Here is a 25,679-nt window from a genome sequence, read left to right on the forward strand (position 1 = left end):
TCCCCAGATATAAGATCTTTGACAACTCTGCACATCAGTTGTACAAAGGGGAGTGTTTTCTACTCTTCCTGTCTCAAAAAGTTATGACAAAGATCAAATAGGATATCCCAAAGAATTGTTTTTATGCTATGAAACATTCCACACATGTTAAGTACTCGTACCACGACTATGACCGAGAGGTGTGAAAAAAGACTAACAGTCAGTTAGTATGGAAGACTTAGTACTCATCTTCCACTATCTTTTGATAAGGTTTATTTGCAAGATGCCAGCCCAATTAAGCACCACTATAGTGACTTTTGAGTGATCAATCTCTTCCAGAGGCTCGTGGGGTTTCCTGAGAATGTCCCAAGGTGTTGGTTGTTGGAGATTTCCTCTTACGCTTTTCTTCCCATGAGAATCACTGCTAGCTTTCCGATGATGCTTTGGGCAAAGGGAGTCTTTTACTTTCATTACAAATAAAAAATCTATCCATCAAGTTGGCAGAACTTCCAAAGGGGCACTTCCTTTGATCCGTTTCTCAGAATAGATGGTCCATTCCCAAGTTCAATCAAATGATGTGTGTCTCCTCAGTTTCTGGGGGGGTTTTGTTAAAGCCTTCCCAAAAAGAAAGGAATGATACCCCCTTAATGAACTATTTTAGAATTTGACAACCTTCACTGTTCGAAGATTCTTCCTCCTGTTTAGCTTTAGTCCATTTCTCTTGATTCAATTATTGAAAGCTGGAAGGGGCTGGCTGTCATACAGTCCAGCATAGCTGTCTCAGAAATACTTCAGAGGCCATTGCACTGGCAGACTTGCTGGGCTCTAGGACTAGCCCTTCCTTAAATAGCGCAGTCATACTGGGCAAATCACTTAACCTATCTATACCTCAGTTTCCCACCTGTTCAGCTTGTCCCTCTGAGCCATGGATTCCTCCTCTGTAAGAGGTGAATAGCAATATCTTCCTTGCCTAAGGGAGATCACCAACCACTGAATGACTTTGTGGGCATCTCTATTCTAGAACATTATGTTGTAATTACTACTTATTTATACATTCTCCCACTGGACAGTGAGTCTAAGGAGGGAACCCCATCTTTTTCACCTCCCCACTAGCATCTAGAAGGGTGCCCCGCACTTAGTCAGGAAAGCAGAATAGAAAGTAATATTTAGACAAAATTTTCTATGGCGAATTTTCCGCAGCCATCCACAATTCCTGGTCTCAGGATAGAATATGTACCTCCTCCCTTCCCTTCACACAGTAGGGAAGGGGTAACTGGGAACCAGGGACCAGAGAAGCTGAGACTAAGCCCGCTTGGATGAGATTTGCGACTGGCCAGAAACGCGGTCAGCTGCGGTGGCTGCCGAGGGGACATCGGGTGGGAGCGATGATACAACTCCAGGCTCCACTTGGGCCACATGTGCTCTTCTATCCCAACGCGTGAGGTGAGGCTGAGCTCCCTGCAGTTCTGCAGAAGTAACAGGAGGTCGAGCGGCGCCTGGGATTTCCCACGAGTGCCCGCCTGCAGGCGCCCCCCAGCGCCCCGCAGACGACCCAGTCAGGGCGGGTCAGCCCAGGTGGGGGTGACGCACCTGGCAGAGGCGTCCGCAGCAGGCGGAGGGGCGAGTGCATCACCGATTATCGCAGGCAGAAGCGTGGATCTGCACACATAATCATCGAAAACTCTGACCCACGGAGGGCAGAAGTATGGCTTGGCCTGGGGACGGCAGTCGTGGAAGGTTTCACGAGGCAGTCTCCAAGGCGACAGTGCAGTGGTTGATTCCGAGTCAAGATGGTTGCAGCGCCGATGGAGCTCTTGGCAAGAGAGGGACGGGTCTGTGGGCGGGGCCTCAGGGGCGGGGCCTTGTGCGGGGCGGGGCCAGGTGCTGGGCTGTCTCAGCTTGTCAAAAGGCAGCCGCCAAGCCGGAGGCACCGGGAGCGCGGAGCAGCGTGTCCACTGTCCGGACCAGGTGCGGACCCGGGAGCAGCGGGAAAGGGGGTCTCGGGATAGGGATTAGGATCGGGGTCGGGGCGTCGGGAGCATTGGGGCCTGAGTGCCCGGGTGCAAGCACTAGAGTCTGAGTCTCAGGGACAAACTTGGCGACTGAGATCCAGACTGTCGTGCCATGAGGCTGGGACACAGGGGGCACGGAGGTCTGAGAAAGCTGAAGTTCGTGCCAGGCTGGCGAGAGGAGCGGCCACCTCCTCGATGCTCAGGCAGCTCAACGCAGAAATGCTCCGCTAGCACAGTGCTCAGCACTTGGGCAACAAGAAGCATTTGTTTCCTTCCTCTGTCGGGCGCCTTGGCATGGAGTGGAGGAATAAGAAAGGGAGCGATTGGCTGTCGATGGTGCTAAGGTCTTCTGGGGGTGGAGTGTGTGTCGCCTTATTTATAATCTTGTAGGGCCCACGTAAGGTCACCTGAGATATGGAGTTGAGTCTTTTAAGTAGAGAGGAGTGTTTTTCTTTTCTTTACTTGACCTTTTTTTTTTAAAACCACCAATGATTTTACACCTAATTGGCTCTAGTGCACTGGATTTATTTTTTCAGGAGAGCCTGTCCATAGCTGCCCAAGGGAACTCAGGGGCAAGCATCTACAGGAGATGAAGCTCAGGGAGTAGTTTCTGTTTGGGGAGTAAGAGACCCCGAGTCTGTGGATGGTGGGTGAGGAGCATTCAGGGGAAGTATCTAGGAGGGAACAGCCTGTGGTCTCCAGGGCCGGTGGACAGCTGCCCCTCCTTTCTCTCACACCCTCCATGGACCAAAGGCTGAGACTCAGTCTGCCTTGTCTGGGCGAGCCGTGGGTCTCTGAGCCCAGGCCTTTCCGGCACCTCCTCCTCCTCCTTCTCGTCCTCCTCTTCTTCCTCCTCCTCCGTGCGGTGAGTGAGTCAGCCTCCTGTCTGGGCTCAGTTGCAGCCAGAGGGGCCAGAGCCCAGGCAAGCAACTGGGCAGGCACTTTCTGAGCATTGCAGCTCTCCTGGGCAGAGTTCAGCTCTGCTCTAGCTCCCTGCTGTAAGGCGGTCTTTCTCATGGCCAGTGGTGGGGGATAGGGGTTCAGGCACCCAAACAGCAATGGTTATGGAATGGCTATGGGATGACTGCAGAAGGAGTTAACTGTGAAGGGATTGTGGCTCTGTGGTAAATCTACATCTCATATCTTTCTCCTAGGGTCAGGAGGTGCACCCCAGTACTGCAGACTTTTACAGCCCCTTATTCCATTTCTGACTAGTGATCTGATTAGCTTCCCATCTCTGGTAGTGAGGTGAGCATGCAGAAAAAAATGAGAAGGTTCTGGGCCCAGGGAATGCATGGTGCTGGCAAAGAAGATTTTAACCCAAGCTAGGGAGTGAGGGTGATTTGCTGAGGTAGAGATGGGTTATCTAGACACTGGAGCCCCAACTCTATGAACTGAAAATGTTGTTTGTGTTTTGGAGAAACTTCTGCCGTCTCTTCCTGATCTGAGTGATGGAGGGAATTGTGGGTCTTTCTGGAATCGTTTCAGGACTGGTGTACAGTCAGACCAGGAGGTAGTAAGAATGCAAATTTCTCTCTGGCTTTTGTTTTGGGTGCTAGAGATCCTCGAGCAGAAATAGGGGCCCCATGGTGATGGGGAGCAATAATCAGCCACAATGTATATCGACAAAATAAAATTTAAAAAAAGAAAAAAAAAAAAAAAAGAAATAGGGGCCCCAGAGTCCATGGCGCCTTTTCTGGACCTATTTGAGAAGAATCCAGGGAAGCCAACCAGGCTGTGGGGCTGACTCAAAGTGCAAAAAGCTGGGGAATTCACACTCTGTGCTCTGGCTGGGTCCTATGGCTTTGGCTGGTCCTAATCAGCTATGACTTGGACCCTTACCAAGCTAAAGGAAAGTCTATAAAATAGGGTAAAAAAGGAGGAAAAGAAAGTAAGTTAGGAAGCTTTCCTGATCCCTTACTCCTCTTCAGCCAAGGACATTAGATTTTGTTTGGATAAATATTATGGAAGGTCTGGGTGCTGTTCGGGGTGCCCTGATTATTTGTTTATGATTTCTCAGTCTTCTCCTCTTATTTGACCTCAGAACGGATCTCCTTTTGGGACTAAGTCCCAGAGGAAGCTCTAAGAGGACTTCCTGGACCCCTACCCTCTATCTCCAGAACAGATAGCAGGTCTCCAAAGCCTAAACACCTGGGGCCTAGCTGGCTAGACCAATTGGTTATCTAGACAGGAGAGGAAATTCCAGTTATTCAGTTCTTTACCCATATTTGAAGGAGGCAGCATCATCCTGGCCGAGATCAGTTTCTGGAAGTTCTGCTAGAAACCTGCGGTTGTCTATGCAGCAGTCAGGTTCTCATGGCCAGACAGCCAGAGTCGGGAATACCTAGAAGACATTCCGGTTTGCTGCTGGATAGACAGGGCTCCAGCTTCCATTTGTCACTGCTGCAGATCTGCTTTGGATGCATGTAGAAGAAAGTAAGGAAATGACTGGATTTGATTAAGAGTGTCTTGGGTGCCCAGCACGGTGCCAGACCCTCTGAGGGATGACAGGAAGCAGAACCCACCAGACCAGGCCTCAGCCACCAAGATAATCTGAGCCCTAGTTTGGGCAGCAGCTGTCAGCTCTCTCCCCACTACTGACCAGTTCTGGAAGGATCCAGCTGGGCCGAAGCCAGCCTGAATGTTTCTCTGGACCACCAGGGCCTCGCTTCTAGTTATGCTTCTCTCTGATTCCTCCCTAACCGTTTCCTGTGTCAGTGCCCTCCTGGATATGCTAGAAAGTGTGATCGAATAATTTATCATCCTAACTGGAATACTTCTGAGAGTGAGAGGAGATGCTCTTGCATGGTTATGCCAGGACAAGGGGCATAAACCAAAATTGTCCAGGGCAAAATGGAACACTTAGTCCTCCCAGTGAAGACCACTCCAAACCCCGCCGAGATCATACACAGTGATGAGGAGAGGATGGGATGGGGGGAGGCTTAATGCTGAAGGGAAAATGAGGTTGTTTACTTCCGAGGGCAGCCCCAACACCCCAGCCTGCTCCCTGCCATTATCAGCCGATTCCAGTCTTTTCCCTGAGGGCAACCCTGCTCCCAGACACCCTGTCCCAAGACCCAGCTCACCACTTGTGTGACTTCCCGTCACCCTTGACTTGTGACTGGCCTCACCTTTGGTTTTCCTGCCCCACCCCTACCTCAGACAGGGACAGGAAGGCCTGCCAACTCCTCTTAGCTTACCCTGGGGGACTGGGATTTAGATGGAGCCAAGACTCAGCCTCCTGCTTCCTCTTCTCTCTTCCCCCATATCTGTAGCCTCTTCATTTTGTCTGTCCGGCTTCCCAGACCTTTAGGAACCATACCATGCCTATGGTAAAGTCTGGCTCAAAAGCAGGTAAAAAACCAGGAAGGGAAGGGTAATCAAACTTTGCCCACGTAGGTAAAGGACACAGGTCACCTGTAATCAGGTTCCAAGGAAATGGTAAGCGAAATGGAGGCCGGTGCCAGAGAGAAGCTGTGTAGCAGGAGATGAAGTCAGTTCCCTTCGACACTACGGTTTGACTCTCTAGTCTGATCTGACTGTTGGGGAAATGGTCCAGGGTGGGGACACACTGTTCTTGCTCAACACAAGCTATAGGCGTTGGTGGCAGCGATTGCATCCTGCTGTGGTGACATGTGGAAGAGAAACTGCTCTCTCTTATGAGTCCGTGGGCCTTGTGGTCCAGATGCACAGGGCAGGCTCCCTGGAGAGTCCCCGGAGGTCCAGCCTGTGAGAGGTTGGGGCATAAGGCAAGGGGGAGGGGAGCCTCTTTGATGACTGTGTAGTGACTCTCGTTTACTCTGGCAGGAAGGTGTTCTCATTACTAACAAATGGAAAGGGCAAATGAAGTCCTCTTAGGAAGACCCGCCTTTGAAGTGACTTGTGAGGAGGGAGAGGGGGCAAGACCCCCTGGGCTGGCTGTGGGAGGTTGGGGGTGGCTGGTCGATACGTGGCAGGAGCAAGAGGCAGAAGCAGTAGGCGCTCTGTGAGTCTGAGTGTGTGTCATGTTTTGCAAACCTGCCCTGCAGGTCCCGTGCCAAGGAATAGACTAAGCAGTGTTCCCAGAACCAGGTGCTGCACAAAGTCCTCATTCTGCACAGGGGAGAGTCCTGGTCCTGAGCAGGGTGTGGGCAGCTGCACCAGCGGGAAAGTGGAGTTTGGGCAGGACCCAGTGGCCAGTTCCTGGGAAGCTGCTGCCTCTCACTGGCCTTCTGATGACACGTTTAAGCTTTGAGGTGTTATGCAAGGTGTGACATTCCAGGCCCTGTAGAGCACCCACAAGGCCCAAGGCTTTGCTGGCGACACATCCAGTGTGTGCCACCTGCTGGCACTGGAGTTGTAGCTCCAGGAAAAGCTCCTCACTGAGCATTCACTTGGTACCAGGTGCTATGCCATGTGCACTACAAGCACGGCCTCCCAGACCCATCACTACCTTGTGAGATAGGTTATGTGCACTTTAGAAATGAGGAAACTGAGGTTTAGTGAGGTCAAGCAATGTACCAAGCTGACACAGCTTGTGAGGGGTGAGTTAAGACTCACACTCAGGTCTGCAGGACATCAAAGCCCATGGTCCTAACCTCCATGGGACTCTACCACCTCTGTATTCCCAGGACAGCACAGGCACTCAGTGCCATGTCTTGCATGTTATAGGCCTGCAGTAAATGTTTGCGAGTGGCAGGGTTAGACTTACTAACTAGTTTGAACAAGTTGACCTGAGGGCAAGTTCGGTTTGCCCAAAAGTTACTCTGGGGACATTGGCCTCCCCAGAGGCTCCCTCTGCCAGCAGCTTTAGACCTCGGTGCCTCTCTGGCAGTCTTGGGCACCTTACTCAGGTTAAAAACAGCAAACAAGCAGCACTGTGCAGAGAGATTGCATACAATCAATAAGACCAGTGATCTGGAAGGCAAATAAATACTCTTTCAATTTCCAACAAGTCACTTTATTGATAACCCACTATATGTTAAGAACATCAAGGTAAAAGAGACCATTGTCTCATTGGCCAATGGGGAGCTATTCTCACCTTGCCTACCTTTTCCCCCTCCTGGCTACCCCCTAAGGACTCCTGAACCTAGCCCACCTGGAAGGAGAAATGGACACCAGCCTTCCCTGAGAGCTTCATGCCAGGCCCTGTGCCTGTCACTTTGCTTGTCTCCTTTAATCCTCACAGCTGCTCTTCGGGGTAAGTACTGTTATTCTCTGCAATGTGTATGCTTGAGGGAAACCGAGATTTAGTGAGAGATAGTAGCCTGCCCGTGGTGGCCAAGCCAGCCTGTGACCACTGCTCTACACTGCTTGCTGGCACTGGGCCTGGCCATTCAGGCCACTCTAATGCCAGAACCTGGAGACAGAGGTGGAGGAAGAGAAAATGCTCAGCCTGCCCCCTCACCGGGGGCTCCAGGGTGCCTTAGTAGATGACTGAAATTTAGGTAGTGCTGTTAGAAGCTGTGCTAGCAACCTGGCAGAAGAGGAGAAACACAGAGTCTGAGTTAGACACACTTGGGCTCAAATCCTGGCTTCACCACTTTCTAGTTTGTGACCTTGGGCAAGTTTCTTAATCTCTTCGAATCTCAGTTTCCTTATCTATAAATTGGGGATAATAATAGCTTCCTTGTAGTATTGTGGGAGGATTCGGTGATGTAAAGGAAGTATCTGGCACAAGGTAGGCCCCTGAAAGGCACGTGCAGGCAATCATTCAGCAGACATGGGCTGAGGCCTACTATGTGCCAGGCACTAGTTTAAGACACTGGGAATCTAACAGTGGAAAAGTAGACTCTTGTAGTTGCTTTCAGATTTCCTAGCCCAGACACCCGTCATTGTGAGAGGCCCCTTTAGAACTCACAAATGGCTGTCCTAGCACCTGTCTTAACTCAGATTTGGTAAATTGATTTCTTTTTCTGGTGGCCAGTTAGTTCACACAGGAGAGCATGGTGCTGGTAACACCAAGGTCAAGGGTTTGGATCCCCATACCAGCCAGCCACCAAAAAAGTGATTTCTCTTTTTGTCATTTGTTAGCTGATAAACTTGGGAAGGTTACTTACCTTCCTGGGGACTCAGGTTCTTCAATCCTTTTGGTTTATTTTATTTTTTTAACTTTGAAATATGTCATGCACAAAAGAGCATATGATATGCTTGTGTACAGATGAGAGAATAACATAACACACTCTGTACCCACTACCTAAGTTAGGAATAGAACATTGGCAGTGCCTTAAAAGCCCCCTTTGCCTCTCCCCATTTGCAACCCCCTTCTTCACTCTTCACCCCAGGGTAAAGTTTGGTTATGTCCTTGCTTTTCCTTTTTCTTTTTTTTTTTTGGGGGGGGGTAGCTGGCCAGTATGGGGATCTGAACCCTTTATTCCCTTGCTTTTCTGTGTAAATTATAATCTATGTAGTTTTACAAAATGATATATTGTTTCTTACACAGCTTTGAAGTTTACACCCATGTATGTTCTCTGTGGTGCACGCCTTTTTCACAATGTCACGTTTCTAAGGCACGTTTCTAAGTCGCTGCAGCTCATCAGCGTGCCCCGTTGTGTAGTATCCCATTGCAGAAACACACCACCCAAGTGTGCATTCTCCTTCTCGGTGATGGGCATTTGGGTTGTTTCCAGTTTGGGCTATTATGATGTGATGCTCCTTCTAGGAAGATGTTATTCTTGTCCCCTGGTGCATGTGTAAGAGTTTCTCCAGGGTACATATGTAGGAATGGAATTGCCGCCTCTCACCTGGAACCCCATGTTTGGCATTACTATACAGTGTCAAACTGTTCTCCACATTGGTTGTATGAGAAAATTCTCCTTTTAGCAGTGAATGAAAATTTTCACTGCTCTCATCCTTTCCACGTTTGACATAGACTTCATTTCTAAAATGAAAAAGTTGTATTAGTTGAGTTTCTGCAGTCCCTTTTAGCTGAAATAATTGTACCATCCTGACCTAGGGATCTGGTTTCTGGCATATGTGTGTGACTGATGTGTTGACCCCGTATATGCTGCAGCCTGACTTGGAGAGCTCTGTGCTGGGCCTCCAGATGCAGCTGAAGCCCTCCCTTCCTCTCTGGGCTTCCACCAGCAGTGGGTGAAGATCCCACGGCCCCACATCCACCCCAACACTTGTCAGTCTCTTCAGTTCAGCCAAGAGGCTGGTGTCAGCGTTGAGCATGGACTAGGTGCTCTATTAATACCTATGGAATTGCATTTTTGTCAAGTGGATTGGGAGGAACATATATTTTCTTTGGGCATCAATTCTGAGAAAAAGACATGGAAGTATCAGAATCATGTGTGTGTCAGCTAATCAAAGCACATGGGGCTAGGGCACTGATGGGATTCACGTCTGTCCAGGGCTTTTTGATCATTTAAGTGCTCCAGGTGAGGGGGACTGGGATTTAATAGTCTCCACTGGCCAATTGTTCAAAGTCCAGCCTTGTTCTTTGGCCATCTGTCTTGTCCAATCTAGAGGGTTGGAGAGGAAGGAACAGAGGAGGTGCCATGGGGAAAGGAGCAGAATGCCTTCAGAGAATTCCTTCCCCTTCCAAGGATGAACAACCTGCCTGGGAGTGCTGGGGGAAAGACGTGTTAGATATACTCAGTGTCCAGGTAGCCACATAAATAGTCAGCTGCCAACCCACCCAGCCACCCACGGGACAAAAGAATGTGGCTGGCTGGGCAGTTGCATGGGCCACTCCAGCCCTCAACTCTGTAATTACCCATCCAGTCTGTGCTTGTCAGCTCTAGGGCAGGCGAGTGCCTCTGCCCTGGGCCTCACCTTGGCTACCAGGCCTGTGCTGGGCTCAGTGGCAAGGCCGCACCTATTCCTCAGCCACCCACCACCCCCACTCCACCCAGTGTTTCTCTGTCTCCACCAACCTTTGACCCCTGTAAGGTTATCATGTTATATAATAGCTGGCAAATCATAGTAACAGATGGTTATTATAACTTACTATGTTGCAAGCACTGTGTTAAATGTTTTTCATGCATTTTCTCATTTAAGTCTCTCAATAATCCTATGAGGTAAGTAATATTATCCCCATTTTACAGAAGAGGAAACTGAGGTTCAAAGAGATTAAGGAGTAAAATTCTTGCCCAAAGTCATTGAGCTGCTGAGTCAGAACCAGAGCTTAAATTTAGATCTTTCTAGGTCCAGGATGTATGCCCCCTTCTTCGCTTGTCCACTGCCTGGTCCCGCCCAGCATCGCGATCATTCGGCTCAGCCTTCTCCCCTCCCCTTCCCGTCTGAGGAGGGCTGGGAGAGAGGCAGCAGGTGGCGCCTGATGAGGGTGAATGGGGCAGTTCCAGGCTGGCCAGGGAGATGCTGGAAAACACCTTCGGGGCAGAGTTCTTTGTTCCAAACAGCTCTGAATTTCCGGACTTCTGCCAGGGGCGGGAAGTTACTTCTGCCCAGCCTATTTGGCAAGCACACCTACATCTTGGGTGCCATGATGTTAAGAAATGGAGGATGGGCTGCCTCAGGTAAAATTCCATTATAATGAACTCCATTTGAGATCGGACCGGCTTTGTTGAAATCAGGTGTGCAGCCTGGGAAACTGGAGGTGAAGTGGAGCTGATTCGCTGTTGGGTGTTGTAGGAAAGCCCTCGAAAGATTTGCAGCCTGGAAGGAGGAGAAAAGAGTCAGACCCACCCCTGGATCTTCCTTGAATGCAAGGATCCTGGATGGTTCTCGGCAGGGCTGGGTGGGGGGAGCTTTGTGTTTAGCCCACCTGACAGTGCGGTGACTGTCTGTCCATTCTCTCTCTTATCGACTGTGTGTCCATTCTCCCCCACTCTCCTGTGAGCCCCTGAGAACAGGTCTGAATCCCACTCTGAAGTGTCACCACACAACACTATACCTAACACGTCACAGATATACTCAATAGTTGTTTTTTGGATGAAAATATGTTTGTATGTGCACCAGGTCCCCTGAGCTAGAAAGGAGAGTTGAAGGGCGATTGCTTTGTGTGGTTAAATCACCTGAAAATGCTAGGTTGCAACTTGGATGAATTCTCCTCACTTATTGTACCAGTCATGCACAAGAACAAGCACTAGCATTAACTGAGCAGTATCGTATGCTAAGCACTTTACACACATTATCTCACTGAATCCTCATAGACCTACAAGGTGGGTTATTTTTCTCATTTCACAGGTGAGGAAACAGAAGCTTAGAGAGCAAAGGTAATTGGTTCTGGTTACAGAGCTAGTGATGGAGAGAAACCAGGCTTTGGACCCACCCAGGCAGGCTGCCTCCAGAGCCTGTTTTCTAACTGCTTCTCCTTGCTCTCCGTCACTGTGGGCTGGTTCAGGGGTCAGGGCCAGTGGGTAATCAATGAGGCTGGAGGGGTGCAAACCCTGCTGAGATGGGCCAGGAGATGGACCTGACATAGAGGCCAGCAGGGTTGCTGCTGGAACTGCAGCCCACTGTTTTTTCACAGGAAGCTGAACATCCCGATATTTTTTTTTTCAAAAGCAGAATCTATCCATTTTTATTTTTGTTTATTTTTATTTTTTATTTCTATTTTTTGACAGCTGGTCAGACTTTCGATTTTTAAACACTGGCAATAAATTTTTAAAATTTGCAATCACGGTTGCTGATATGGGAGTGGGGGGCAAACCGAACAGATCGCAGCCAGGTTTAGCCTGCAGTCCTCCACTCTGTCCTCTGGAAGGTTCTGTCTTTCAAGGTGGCTGTTACACAGAGTAGCACAGGGCAAACCCCTTGCTTATACAGAATTCCTTACTGAGGGAATAAATGATCACTCTCCATGGGCAATCCTCCCAGCAAGTGACAATAGCTTTGTAATACAGAGGGTTTCTTTCTTTCTGGTGAGTTATAAAAACACCTTTCAGAATAGTAATATTCCATTAATGAATCCACTTCCCTTCCTCCCTCTCTCTTCTGCTTCTCCCCAAACTCTGTCTTCCCAGTCAGGTATTTTCTCATAGGCATTAGGAGAAAAGTCATATGAAAGAAATCAAAAGGAAACCAATAGTCCAGGAAAGGGTCTCTAGGCACACCTGGGAGGTTTGGGAGGCTTTGTCGTCAGTGGCTGACACTCAGCATGTGTCATGGGAAGCCCCCTCTGCACTTCTGCTCTCCCAGGCTGTGAGGGCCTCATGTGAGCAGAGAGGATCATACTCCGTGTAATCCTTCAAGGATTTTTCCCAGCCTTCCACTTTATACCTGAACTGATTCCTCCTCCTACTGTTAGCTGGGAGAATAATAATAATAAAAGAATAGCTAACATTTTTATAGAATGCTATATATTTTATAACACATCTAAGTATTTTTTCTCAGGTGATAAAACAGTCTTCTGAGATAGGCAAATGGGTATAGAATCCCCTTATTGAGGTGTGGAAAAGCAGCCATGTTTTCTTTTTATTTCTTCCATTCCAAGAGACAGCAGTAGCCGTGGAGGATTGAAACCCCGGCTCTCACAGGCCTTCCCTAACCTGCCACGCTCACTCCCCACGTTGAGTCTACAGGTGGTAGGTAGCAGGTGGTGCAGACAGTCCAAACCCTTGACTCTAAAAATCCCAGCTCCAGGGAGAGTGTGGAGTAGGCATGGGACAGGACCTAAGTGGAGGGTGGCCCATGGACAGTCTCCTCCCCATGCCCACCTTCAGAGGCCTGTCACCCTGAGCTATTGTTCCAAAAGCTGGGCAGAAAATAGCTCACTGGAGGGAATTATTTTTTTCTCTGTTAAACTTCAATCCTGACTACTGAAGAGCTTGGCTGCAGAGTTGTTTTTCACGTCGGGGGAAGTTCTGGGAAAAGTAAGTGGTGGGGGATAAAAGGAGGCTGTGGGTAGAGGGGCCAACACCTCTCCCCCTAGGGATGGTGATGGGCCTCCTCTCCAGGACTGCTGCCCCTCGGCTGCCTGGCTGGCGGCAACTCCATAGGGAGCCCAGACTACCAGCTGCAGCAGGCTTTGCCCTCAAGTCCTTTAATTGAGCCCAGTCGCTGAGCTTGTCCATCAAATTCCTCCTCTAGGGATGATTGCCTCTGCTGCGAAGAGTGTTGCATGAAGGGAGTGGAAATTCTGTTATCTGGTGTAGAGGCCCAGGTGGTCCACAGGCCTAGCTCAGGGCAGCCATGGGGCTGCAGATGGCCGGCTGCCAGGAGAGAAAGAGAGTGTTCCTCCAGAGACTCTGGGTTTAGTTCCTCCTCTGTCCTGAGGCCGCATTCATTGAAAGCTGTTCTGTGGATTAATCTGTTCCATCTTTGCCCCTGGGTACCAAAGAAAGACAAGGAAGAGGAAGATGGCCAGAGGTAGAGCTGAGGAAGGGGGTTTATAGTTCGGAGAGGGTTTGTGGGTTAGGACAGAAACAGCTATTTCCTACCACTTTGTGGCCACAGGAAAGAATCCTCCAGACACATAATGATATTTGCTAAAATGCTGGAGTAAAAGCATTATCTTCTACTGTAGCTTTGAGGGTAAGGTGAGGCTTGTGTTATGTTGGCTGGCAGTGAGTTTGAACCTCTGGACTCAGCGTGTGGATTGGCATGTGCCAATACATGCATGGGACTTTCCACATGTGTTCATGGTGCAGGTTGTTTGTGAGCAGCATGTGTTTGTGCCTGATGCCCTTCCTGAGAGCAGTTCCTGGCAGCAAGGAAGTGACCTTGTCGACCAGCAGAGCAGGGTGTGCTGAGTGGACTGGTGGCGGCGGGTCTGGAGATCTGGACATCTGGACTGTGTGGTAACTCAGCTCTGCCCGTGCCCAGCATCCATATCTGGCCACCCTGGACAGACTGATGAATTAAGTAAGGATTGGACTGATGATATGGCAGCTGAGTTGCTCACTAATTTCCATCTGCCCTTGTTCAGCGATTTCTTCTTTCTTTTGATTTCCTCTCCCAATGCATGTTTTTTCCTATTCAGCTGGGCTGAGTTCTCCAGAACTCTCTCCTCTACTTCTCCCTTCCAGCTCAGTTACTGATGGTTCCCAAGGTTAAGGATTTCCCCCCGAGGGGCTATGGTAGTGATGGACCTGGCCTGTGCTGCAGAAATGGCCTGCTGCTTGGCTGACCTCTGGGGACCTTTGTCAATGAGCCAGTGAGAGAGAGGCCCTGTTTTTATTTTCTTCACAACACTCAAGGTCGATTCTGGTTATAATAAGAATCTGAATGGGGTCTGAAAGTCTTCAGTTTCAAAATATCTTTACAATAATTTTAAATTGCTGTTATTCAAAACTCAATGGGTTTACTAGAAGCACTTGATAAAGGAAAGAATGGAATATACTCACTCCAGGTCTTCATAATGAGTGTGGCCATTTGGTTCGTCTCTTCCCGGTGCCCTCCCGGCTCCAGCCATAATGAACTAGTTTCTCTGCCTCAGCATGCCCTCTTCCTTCTGCCTCTCGGCCTTTGCACGTGTAGTGGCCTCTGCCTGGAACCTCGTTACGCCACTTTCCACTACCACATGAAACTCTTTTGCTCCTTCCTGTCTCAGGTGAGAGGCTGAGAGAGCCTTGTCTTCTCTCTCCTCACTAATATGAGGTTGGGTCATGCTCCCGTTCTACCTTGTGCTTAGCTGGATGGTAGCATGTGTCTCACTAAATTGGAGGTTCCTGTTTGTCTGCCCCTGTAGACTATAAGCTTCAAGAGGGCAGGGTCTATGTCTCTCTCACCACTGTGTCTCTAACTTCTAGTACAGCCCTTACCATGCCGTCAGCATCTAAAACTAGGCTGGGGTCACTTTCAAAGATAAGACAGCAGAGGCCAGAGCCAGTGCCTGCCACAATGTGAGGCCCAAAAGAAACGCTGCAGCCTGCCTAGCCCTCCAAGGAGGTCCCCAAGAGGAAATCTATGCACATGAATGGCCAGAAGCCTGACCAAACAGAAGCTCTAGAAGAGCTCTTTAGGGGGAAATCATTCTAATCAGAATCCAGAAAGCAGTTGGTGTCATCTTGGAGTGACTGCCGCTGCCCTCTCAAGGGAACGGGAACTCCCATTGGCCTTAGGCCCTGAGAAGCTTCACAACTACTGGGGAAGTGTCCAGTCCTAACTAATAACCCAGAGGATAGAGAGGGTGCCTTTGGGTAGATCAGCCCCTTATGGGACTGGAGTTGCCTGGTGGAGAATTATTCCAGCCCTGCCTATTTCAGAACCATGGGATCCTTCACTGAATCTGGCTCAACCCTTAGGATCTATCCCAGCATAAGTGAATGGCCTTCCCAGGCCTCTAAGAGCTAGGGCAGCCAGGAGCCCACTGAGCCAGAGCCAGCATGGTGTCTAGGTGAGGGGCCATGGCTGGCCACCTCCAGGCTCCAGCCCATTGATACCCACCTCTGCCTTCTGCTGCTGTGGTGGTGGGTGGGAGTGAGGTGAGGAGCTGCTGCCGTCCGATAACAGACAGAGGGGGCACCTCAAAGATTCTCGAGCTTCGAGTCCCACTGAGATGAGGACAGATGTGTGATATGGGACAAGCACTAGATGATGGGGAAGTGGGGGGAGATGACACTGGGTGAGAGAGGAAGGACAATGGGTGGAAAGGGTTAGTAATCAGTGACATCTTGGGAGCCACAGGTCTTATCTCCCTTGTGGAGGAAGAGTCCAGATTTGCAGCTGCTGGCGGAGAGGTCAGAATGATCTATTTCTCCCCATCCCAAGCAGTCAGAATTTTGGAGCCACAGACAGCAACAGAGGGGTGGGGTGGTCAGTTGTTTTGGGTTTTTTTACCCCAGCTCAGCAAATCTGTGGCTTTCTGGGCAATGTTTGTTTGGGGTGGAGCTTTTAGGACTGAGGGCAGGCTTTCCATTCTCTACAGCACCTCTTGGGGTCTGCAGCTCTTCTCATTTTTCTGGACTCGCCAGTGAGTGTGCTGACAACAGTACAGTTCCAATAGTAACAGCTAATGTACCTACAGCTTACAGTGTGCCAGGCACCCTTCTGAGTGCTCCTCAAAGATCAGCTCACTTAATCCCCACGACAGCCTTGAGACTCAGGTACTATCATGTCCCTATTTGTAGACGAGGAAACGGAAGTGGGCTCTAGGGGAAGCTGGACAGCGATCAGATAGTCAAGCGCATCAGCCTGGCCAAGGAGGCTGGCTGTAAGCAAGGGATCTGGTAGCAGGGACCCCAAATATGTCAGAGCTGGCAGGACCTGGGGTTTGGATAGTGACCTTGCATACAGTGCAGGAGGAGTTTGAGTGATTCAGAGATCACGTTGGTCCTATAAGGAAAACAAGGAAAAGAAGCCCGGCCAGGGTGGGTTGGGGGTAGGGTGGGCCTTAAAGTGGCCTGCCTGAGCAAGAGTGGACTTGAGCCTACGTGGACTCAGGCTAGGGTCCCAGCGTTAAGACAGATGCTTAACCTAGACAGAGGCGCACAGGGGCACTCAAGGCTGGGCTGGGGAATAACTTGGAAGAAAGAAGCAACTGTCTCCTATTGTCCTGAAGCTATTTTGTTGTTGTTGTTGTTTGATTTTTTAAGAAAATCAGAGAAAAATCATATTTAACCAACAGATGCTCCAGCAATAGCAGTGTTCAGGGCTCCCAGAGGAGTGCTGACCTATTCTCTGTGTATTCTTGATGCTTTCCCTTTGGAGTTGCCCCAGTTTCTATTTCTTGGTCTCCAAGTCACTGGACAAATAGCCTCCTCATCCCATCAACTTTTGCTTGTAGCAGATATCCTTGAGAAGTATCCCCATCCTAGTATACCAGGAAAACCCACCCAGAGTAGGAAAGATGAGGCCACGCATATCCCATTTACTTCTAAAATATTCCCATAAGGTCTTGAGTCCTTGTCCATGTCTTTGGCCACAGAGGCTGGAGCCAGGAGCTGGTGTTGGTCAGGCAGGAGCAAGGGAGTGATCCTTGCCCAGCTTTTTGTTTCTCTATATTGATCGTGAGGATGGAGTCAGTGCTGGGTGGCCCCAGTGCAGTCTGCATCAGGGCCTCTTACAGGGCCTCTCCACAACTCTCCTCCTCTGAAGAATGAAATACCTGCCCCTCCCAGGGCCCGTTTCTCACCCACACCACACTCTCCCTGGAAGCTGCTCAGGCAGGTGATTAGAGGTCTTGGGACTTGGCCAGGTTGGTAGAGGGCAGAGCACATTCCCTTCCTTTGTGGCCTGGGACAGGTCCCTTCCCCTCTGATGGCCTTAGTTTCTCCAGCTGTAAAACCAGAGAAATTGGCTGCAGCTTATGATGGGCTGGTTCTCTATGCTTCCCCGGCCACTCTCGTGCCCACACTTTCCAGCAGTGGCAGGGCATAGCCTGCCTGTTACCTGGAGAGCAGTAATCAGCCCAGAAATCTTGTTGACAAAGCTGAGGGCAGAGTTTCCACTGGAAAAAACAGCTTGCAGGAATAATCGTCGATAAGAAGTGGAAAACTCACTAAGTAAGCCATGTCTCTCCTGCCCACTGCTTGAGACTGCATGGGTTCCCACCTCTGAGTTCTGCTTGGCTCCAAGAAGCTGCTCATGTTCCCAAGAGGGATAGGACAGTGGGCCCAGAGAGTCTCGGTGAATGGGAGTATGTAGCCTGGCTCTTGTGGAGTGACCCACTAACCCCTGACACTGGACAGGGTATCAGTCCATGACTCATAACAGGTTCTTGAGGGATGGATGTTCCCAAAAAGGTTAATTAAGAACCGCCTTCAGGGAGAACTCCTTCCTGCAACTGCTAGGTCACCAGCCACTTAATTTCTCGTCATTCAGTCAGCAGTAAATACGTTTGGTAAGCCCGATAAGTGTTCTTACAGCTGCGATGCCTCCCTGGAAACAACTGAGCTGCAGACGGAGGAGGCCGCAGTCTGGCGGGAGCACAGGCAGCCACTCACACTCTTTCATGGGCCCTTTTCCTGGCTGGAAACCATTCTCTCCAGACGGAGGCCGCAGAGCAGACGCTGTCTGCACTTTCTACCTTACTTACTGCTCCCGTGGCAATCAGGATCATACATGGGAAGGTTATGGGGTCTAAATCAAAATTAAATGCAACCCAGGCTGTCTTCCTCTTCTTCTCCCCCACTACCTCTTTCACAACATAAGCATTGTAGATTTTATATTCTTCATGACAATTTTCTGACTGATGGACGTAAAGTGTCTTGAGGAATGGGCCCCTTTTTCTAATTTGCACAATGGTGCCATGTGGTGCCCTGCCAAACCCTCCCTTAAAGGCCCTGTGTGAATGGCCTAGTAGGTTCATCTTATATGACTGCAAGGAGCTGACCTAGGACCAACAATTGAAAGCTACTGGGGCTATTCCATCTGTGCATAGAGCCATCTACGGAGAATGGATTGCTGTGGGAGACAGTTCTCCATCGGGAAAAATACTCAGGGCTAGAAAACTGTTTGTCTAGAATATTATAGAAGGTATTTAAGATGGAGTCAAAGTTCGGATCCCTCTACTAGCCAGCTAACAAAAAAAGAAAGAAAAAAGGAAAGATGATTGGACTAGGTGGTGCTTAGTTACCTTCCAATCTTGAGATTTTCTGAGATGAGTGATATCTGTTGGGTTTTTCTTTGCAAATTGTAGTCTGCAGAAAGTAGTTTCCAACTATTCTCACCCATATTTAAAACACGTGTAAAGAGGAGCTGGGGAGACAGTGGCAGCAAGAAGTAGTTTGGATAAGTTCTATTTACACAGTACACCCTGTCCCCTTTCCCCCACTTTCAGTCTGTCCCCCTCAGCTTCTTCTAGGAAGTAATGTTGAGAATGTTCTGGACAAAGAAAGTGGGTATATGTTGGGAATGGTGGAGAAAAAAGAAAGCCTAGGCTGGCCACGATATTGCTGTGCCTAAGTTATACACTAGAATAAAGAGATGACAGGCAGGAAGCAGGGTCACACCGTGCTCGGTGCTCTCCGGGCAGAGTCAAAGGGTGGTGAAATGAAACACAGCAAGAACAGGGTGTGTGCACATGCACATGTGCAGCAGTGGCCAGCGGACACAAGGGCCTTTCTGCTCCAGAGGGAGCCCAGTGTGGGGTTGACTCTGTGTGTGCCAACTCTGGAAGAAATATTCTCCTCCTCTGTAGGGAATTTGCTTAGTTTTCCATTTCTTTCTAGAAGGAGTGGGAGCCTTGAGCTGATGTCAACAATTAGAGAGTCCAGTTTGATCACCTGGCTGAGGGAGGACCTCTCTCCTAGGCTCCCACTCTCCACTGGGGTCCATCAGGGGGCACATCTTTTGTCCCTTCCTGCTCCTTAGCATCTGAGGGTGAGTGGGCTCAGGATTGCCTCGCTCAGGGTATGTGCTGGGGCTCACCTGCTTACTGAGGGGCCAGGAAGAAAGCTCAGTGAATGAATCTCACTTAAGGCCTCATGATGATGGGAATTCCAGTCTTGGGGCTGCACACTTCCAGAGCTGGGGAAGACCTTAGTGGTCACACCTCTTGTACAGCCCTTGTCCCCAGAATCTCAGCTTCACCACCCTCAGGACTTCGAGGAGGGTCCAATCAGTGTGGTGGAGTTAAACCGTGCTCAGAAGCACTTTGATCCTTGTCTTCCCAGTGCTCTGCCCATGACACCCCACAGCCACCACCCCAAAAGACTGTGCCAGGTGAGACTCTGCCCACAGATGCCCGTTTAATAGAAGCTGCTAGAAGATGGAGTGCCTGTGGTGAGCGCTGACAGGCAGACGTGTAGAAGAGGCAGTGGTTGTGGCTTCAGTGACTGGAAGGAAATATGTTGCCTCCTCGTTTCTTTCTAGGGCAGGGTCAGGACTGGGTCAGGGCCAGCAGGGGCTGTGATGTGGGATGCGGGCCCTGGAGGACTAGAAGCCAGGGGCTTTCTACAGAGCTGCATTCTTCCACCTCTGCCTTTCCAAGGCTCAGTGCTGGGGGTTGGGGTATTTCTAAAGCAGGGTCAGGAAGGGGTGCCTGGGGACGGCCCCAGCCAAAGCAGTGGGATGTTCTGTGTACTCAGAACATGAATTGCTTGTGGGGTGGGAGGTATGACGTGGCAAGGGGGGTATTGAGAGGCTGGCTGGCAGGAAGCGGGTCCTGACTGAGGCCTGCCATTCCCTGGCCTGGGCATCCTTGGAAGGAAAAGGGCTGCGACACTCTTCCCTTGTGACCTGGGGATGGTTCTCTGCATTGTTCCCTGACTTAGTGGAAGTGAAGGGTGTCCAGGGCTTACGATTGGTGAATTGATGGAGATATATCCTTCGGGAAAGGCAGAAGAGTGGAGACTCCAGAGTTAAGCTGCCTAGATGCCAATCCTGGCTCCAAAGATGATCAACCTGCCTGTGCCTCAGTCTTCCCATCCCTGAGATGGGGATGATAACATCCCACCTAATGAGGTAGTTGCAAGGGATGAATGAACGAATACATGTGAAGAACGTGGAGCAGGCCTAGACAGAGCAATAGGTGTCTGCTCTGATGATTATCACTGGAAAGGGGAGGTGTTAGCAGGAGTAGGGGAGTGGTTGGGCATTGCGATTAGCCTGTTCTTGTTTGCCCCTGCGCCCTACCGGCCTCACCGTGAGACCCTGGGCAAGTCACTGAAAGTGCTCTGGACCTTGGTTTTGCCACTTGTAAGATGGAGCCACTCTCCACCTCACAGAACTCTGGTGAGGATTAAATGAAATAGTGTGTGCAGAGCTTAGCAGGCCTGGCACATGGCAGATACTCCATAAACTTTTTATTTTAAAGTCCGGGGGGTGGTCTACCTGGATGTTACCTCTGACCTCTGAAAACCTTAGGACAGGAGAGCAGTGGTCCTTCCTGTACTCATGGTACCCTCTCCTCAGCTATCCTGAGGACCAGGAAGGGAGCTTGAGAAACCTGTAAGGCCATAGGGTAGAATCCAGAAGAGCATGGTCAGCTGGGGAGACTTGGTCATTATGAGCAGAGGGTGCGAGGGAGAACCTGGCTTGTGCCAAGTCCCTAGCAGGTACACCTCCCACTACCACGTCCTTGGGAGTGGGCCAGACTAGCTCAAGTTATCTCAGCTCACTGTCTATGGTGTTTACCTTGGATGTTCCCTGGGGGCTGGCAGTACCTGAGGGTGTGGCAAATGGGTTCAAGGACTGGGCTCAGCTCTTGGAACCCTTGGGCTCTCCCCTTCTCTGCTTAGTCAGGCCACAAGGAGGCAGATGTCTCTGAAGAGAAGCAAATGCTGGGGGTCTGACCCTTCCTCATGTGAGGCTTGGCTTAATCATCTTTGCCAGAGTTCAGGATCAGGTACCCACATATCTATCTTTTTTGCCAGTCACCTCCTGTTTGCATCAGGGGAGGTAGGAAGTGTGTGTGTGTGTGTGTGTGTGTGTGTGTGTGTGTGTGTGTGTGTGTGTGTGTGTGTGTGTGTGTGTGTGTGTGTGTGTGTGTGTGTGTGTCTCTTTGCCTGTCTGTCTCTTTGGGTGGACAAACAGGAAAGGGCATGAGTAGTAGTGGGAAGGGTGAAATTCTGCCAGTCCCACCTTGGTGACCCATCATGCTCCTAAGACCTAGAGTCTGGGCACCGGAATCAGCCCTACTTCAGCCTTCGCTGAGGCTGGGGGTGTTGAGCGTGTCTGGGGAAGAGCTAAAAGTAGCAGAAAACATCCTGTTTGAAAGCAGTGCCTTGCTGTATTTAACCCCTATCGCACCTGCTCCGCCTACACCCCGTCTCCACAGAAAGGGGATCTCAGACACCTGCCTTTGAAGCCATCCCCAGAGGCCAGGTCCCAGAGCTGCCATCCCAGCCCACGCCAGACCATTCCCAGCTCCTCCGAGGCTCCTCTGCAGCACGCCAGCTGCCCTGTGGCTCTGCTTCCCCGGGCACCCCTGAAGCCTGGGGGTGGGGCGGTGGGAGCGTCTAGTCTCCCTTAGAAACAGGCCCTTCCTCCCTCCTGAGGCTTCGGCTGTGAGAGGAGGAGGAGAGTCTAGGCAGGAGGCTGTTTCCATGTGCCCACAGACTGGTTGCTGCCCTCCATCCCTCCCTACTGCTTCTTGCTACTCCCTGCCCCAAAGGAGGGCCATTCTGGCCGCTGCCCAGCTCCTGCCCCTGCCTCCCTGCCAGCCGCCACACAGCTCTCCTGCCCCTCCAGTCACCCTGTTTTCAGTCCTGGATCTGGGGACTGAAGTCCCTGGAAAGAGCCTCTCGTGTCCGCTTGTTGGACTGCCTAGGAGGTCGGCGCCATGTTTCAGATAAAGCATTTCCCCTTCTTCATTTCAGTATCTTTTTTGTCTGAAGTGTTGTGACACCTCATAGAGGAGCACGCTTGGGCCCTTCTTACCTGCCCCCTGCTCCATCAGGTAGGCGTTTCCTCGTCAGCCACAATTTCCCTGGCTCCCAGTTTTCAAAGGGCAGGGGTGGGTCATGGGAAGTAGGTGGGCAGGGAAGGAAGGGTCTGCAGCCAGGAGCTATGCAAAGGTGGGCCTGAGTCAGCAGCAGCTGCTGCTGAGACCCAGGGGCATACGGGTACAGTGGGATCTCTGAGAGGGGCTCAGGAGGGAGGGCCTTGCTGGCTCCCAGCTGGGACCCCAGGGGCCATCCTGCCTGTGTGGTGTTTCCTGTGCAGCCCCTGACTCCTCTTTCTCTCTCCTGTCATTCCTGGGACTTCCACATAGTCCTGGGCCTCTTCTCTACATCTGGACCCTGGTCCTGGGCACTGGCTTCTTCGTAGCAGCAAATAACCCCAAGCAGGGTCGGGTCTTCTCTCAGCTCCCCTGAGATGGTTCTGTTCACTGAGGGCCTCTGGCTGCTGGATCTAGACTTTTTGTCCAGCATAACCCAGTGCCCAGGCCCTTACCTCCAGGCCCGGAGACGTGCTGATGTCAAAGCAGTACCTCACCCCATTGCAGGACGGCACTGCTGCTGTGCTGTGGCACTGTGGTGTTCCAACTCGCTTGCATCATAACCTCTCCAAACGAGCCCATGTGATGATGCTGAACTCTCATTGGACTGATTTGATTGATATTTCTTCCCACCCCCCTATTTAAGTCCCCCTTTTTCCACCAAATCCACCAGATGTTTGGGAGCCTGGATGACCCAGACTCTGTAGCAACATCCGGATGACTCGGAGCTGTGACATCTCAGCCGAACAGGGTTAAGCCACAAGCATCCTAGACAGTTTCTCCTATTACCCCACAATGATATTGGGCTTCTGGGATCCCTGCCTACATCTTGGATGTGTGCCATGTTCTAGAAACCCATAGGAGTGAGCTTGGACTTGGGGTGGTCTATAGGGACAATGTTGATAGACTCACAGGTACTTTTTCTTTCATTGTTCTTAAATGATGGAATGTTCCACACAGACAGAAGGGCATATAAAACAGAGGATAGTGGGGTTTTTTGTTTTTGTTTTGTTTTGTTTTGTTTTGTTTTTGGTGGCTGGCATGTATGGGAATCTGAACTCTTGACCTTGGTGTTTTCACATCATGCTCTAACCAACTGAGCTAACCGGCCAGGCCAGAATAGTGTTTTAATAACAATAACAATAATAATAATAATAAGAAGAAGATGATACCATATGCCTGCCACTCAAAGAAATAGAATTTGGTGGCTACGTAATGCCTTTGCATACCACTCTCCAGTCTCACCCCCCAAAGTCTTCTGTTAATCATTCTTTGTTCTTTTTTTAAGTGTTTCTCTCTCTCTCTCTCTAGATATAAATATGTGTATTTATATATACACATATATATATACACATTATAGTTTAACAAGTATAAATTTAGCTGTGAAAGGGCTGGGCAACAGTGTCACTATTATCACATAAAAATTCCCAGGAAAAGACAAGCTGAAAGGGCAGGCCAGGGCTCTCCCATGTCTGTCTGCGACTGGGATTCCCTCTATCCCTCTGGACTGACAATGCCATATCCTTGCTTATCTGCTCTACTTCCTTCTCTTGGCACAGAGCTCTTTGTGAAATTTTTTTTAAAGTATTTGTTTTGTGCATTTCACAATAGTAATTTCTAGAGATACCACAAGGTTTGGGCTTCTTTGGGCCTCATCAGTGGAGGGGTTGCTGATAGTAGCACCTGCATCGTGGGGGTGGTATGACGATGAAATGAAATAAGACTCTAATGAGCACTGATGCTCTAAACCCGGGCTCCGAGAGCATGGGCCTAGCAATTGAGAAGTACCTCAGAGAATCCCAAGGGCCTTCGGGATCTACCTCTCCCACCTGGGGCGGGGGGGATATGGTACCCTGGAGTGTGTGTGGGTGTGGGTGCTTGTCCCCTAATTCATGGCTTTCTCTCTTATTTTTCTTCTGACCAGAGTGGCCGTGCTGCCTTGGGTCAAAGGGGCCATTTAAACCTGTAACAATCCCTGTGAAGATTCAGGCAGTATTGGGAGGACTGGGAGGCAGCAGGGTCTGAAAGCATTTGAGGGAGATCTGGGGAGTTCCGGAAGCCACTCTGAGCCTGACCAGAAGCAGCTGGCAAAGCCAAGGGCCCATTTGCCCAATGGAAGAGTCAAGTCATCTGTGTCCCGGGAAGGGCTTCCCAAAGCTGTTGCATTTTGTCCCTTTGTCCCTTTTCCTCAAATGTAAAACCCATCTCTAGATGACAGTGCCTATTTATAAAATCTATCTCTGGAAACAAAATTAGTTGATTGCATATGACTCGCATTATTCAGAAGGACGTTCAAAATAATGTGTTAAATACTATTGCGAAAAAGGGGGAAAAAGATTTTGATTACCTTGGTACCAGGACACCAGGGGCATAAGTCCTGCTAGTCCTGAGCTGGGACTGGAATGACCAAGGCCGTAGTTTGGGCATTTAAGTCCTTTATTCTCCTCACCCTCAGGAAGAGAGGAGCTGAAGGTTTACTCTCTTCACATGAGGTGCTGAAGCTGTTAGAGGGCCCGCCTTGCAAGGTAGAGGCCTGTGACCTGCTGCAGGAGGGGCCGGTGCCAGTGGTGTGCCTACATTCATTCATTTAATCCTTACTCACTCTTGTGAAGTAAAGGGACTCTTCAGATGAGGACAGTGGGGACACAAGAGGCTAAACACCTCACCCAGAGTAGCCTGGCAGATGCAGCACTTGAACCCAGGCAGTTTGACTCCAAGCCATGCTCTGAGCTAGCTGAGGTAGGAAGAGCCAAGGAGCGAGGGTCTGGGCCCTGGGGAGCTGCCTGGCTTCACTGAGCTCCCCAGGGAAGGGCTGATTCACTGGATACAGCTGGCCCTAGTGCTGACTCTGGCTCTGGCCGTGGCCTGCTTGCTGTTCTTACAGGGATGGAGGCGATGGCTGCCAGCACCTCCCTGCCTGACCCTGGTGACTTTGACCGGAATGTGCCCCGGATCTGTGGGGTGTGTGGAGACCGAGCCACAGGCTTTCACTTCAACGCCATGACCTGTGAAGGCTGCAAAGGCTTCTTCAGGTGAGTCTTTCTCCCAGGCTGTCCCCAATGGCAAGGGAGGAGAGGAAACAAGATTTTCCCTTGAAGAGAACCCCTGCATTTTTCGTGTCTCCTTCCTTACCATTGCCGTGGAACATGCCAACTCTCACAGCCACCGGGAGCAATGGGGTCTTGGTGAGGGGACGTGTCTTCTTCCCTCCTGCCCTCAGTTCCAGCTGTGTCCTCTGACCCTCTCAGAATTGCTTTCTGAGGTCACTCTGTTGGTCTCCATCTTTCCACTACTCCACAACCCACAGCCCCCTGTGCTGACCCATGGGTCTGTCTTAGCAAAGTGACCCTCCTCCCCCACTGATGATCACAGCTTCCTAATCCAAGAGACAGGCATGTCTTTGGGGAAGCCCAAGAACTTGGCTTCAGAGCTTGCCTTCCCATCCAATCCAAACTTTCTTAGAACTAGGGAAACTG

At 50.3% G+C, this 25,679-nt stretch overlaps 1 protein-coding gene across 1 annotated transcript in view; it reads left to right on the forward strand.

The window, feature by feature from the left end:
• Window positions 1–7,107: 7,107 nt before the first annotated feature.
• VDR (vitamin D receptor) overlaps window positions 7,108–25,679 on the forward strand; it is a 47,098-nt gene continuing 28,526 nt past the window's right edge. The window contains exons 1-2 of the mRNA XM_063076075.1: window positions 7,108–7,170; window positions 25,088–25,235. Coding sequence (XP_062932145.1) covers window positions 25,090–25,235 — 146 coding nt within the window. The 5' untranslated portion in view covers window positions 7,108–7,170; window positions 25,088–25,089. The remainder of the gene's footprint in view (window positions 7,171–25,087; window positions 25,236–25,679) is intronic.

This window comes from Cynocephalus volans, chromosome 12 (genome assembly GCF_027409185.1).
Source record: "Cynocephalus volans isolate mCynVol1 chromosome 12, mCynVol1.pri, whole genome shotgun sequence".
Taxonomy (NCBI): Eukaryota; Metazoa; Chordata; class Mammalia; order Dermoptera; family Cynocephalidae; genus Cynocephalus; species Cynocephalus volans.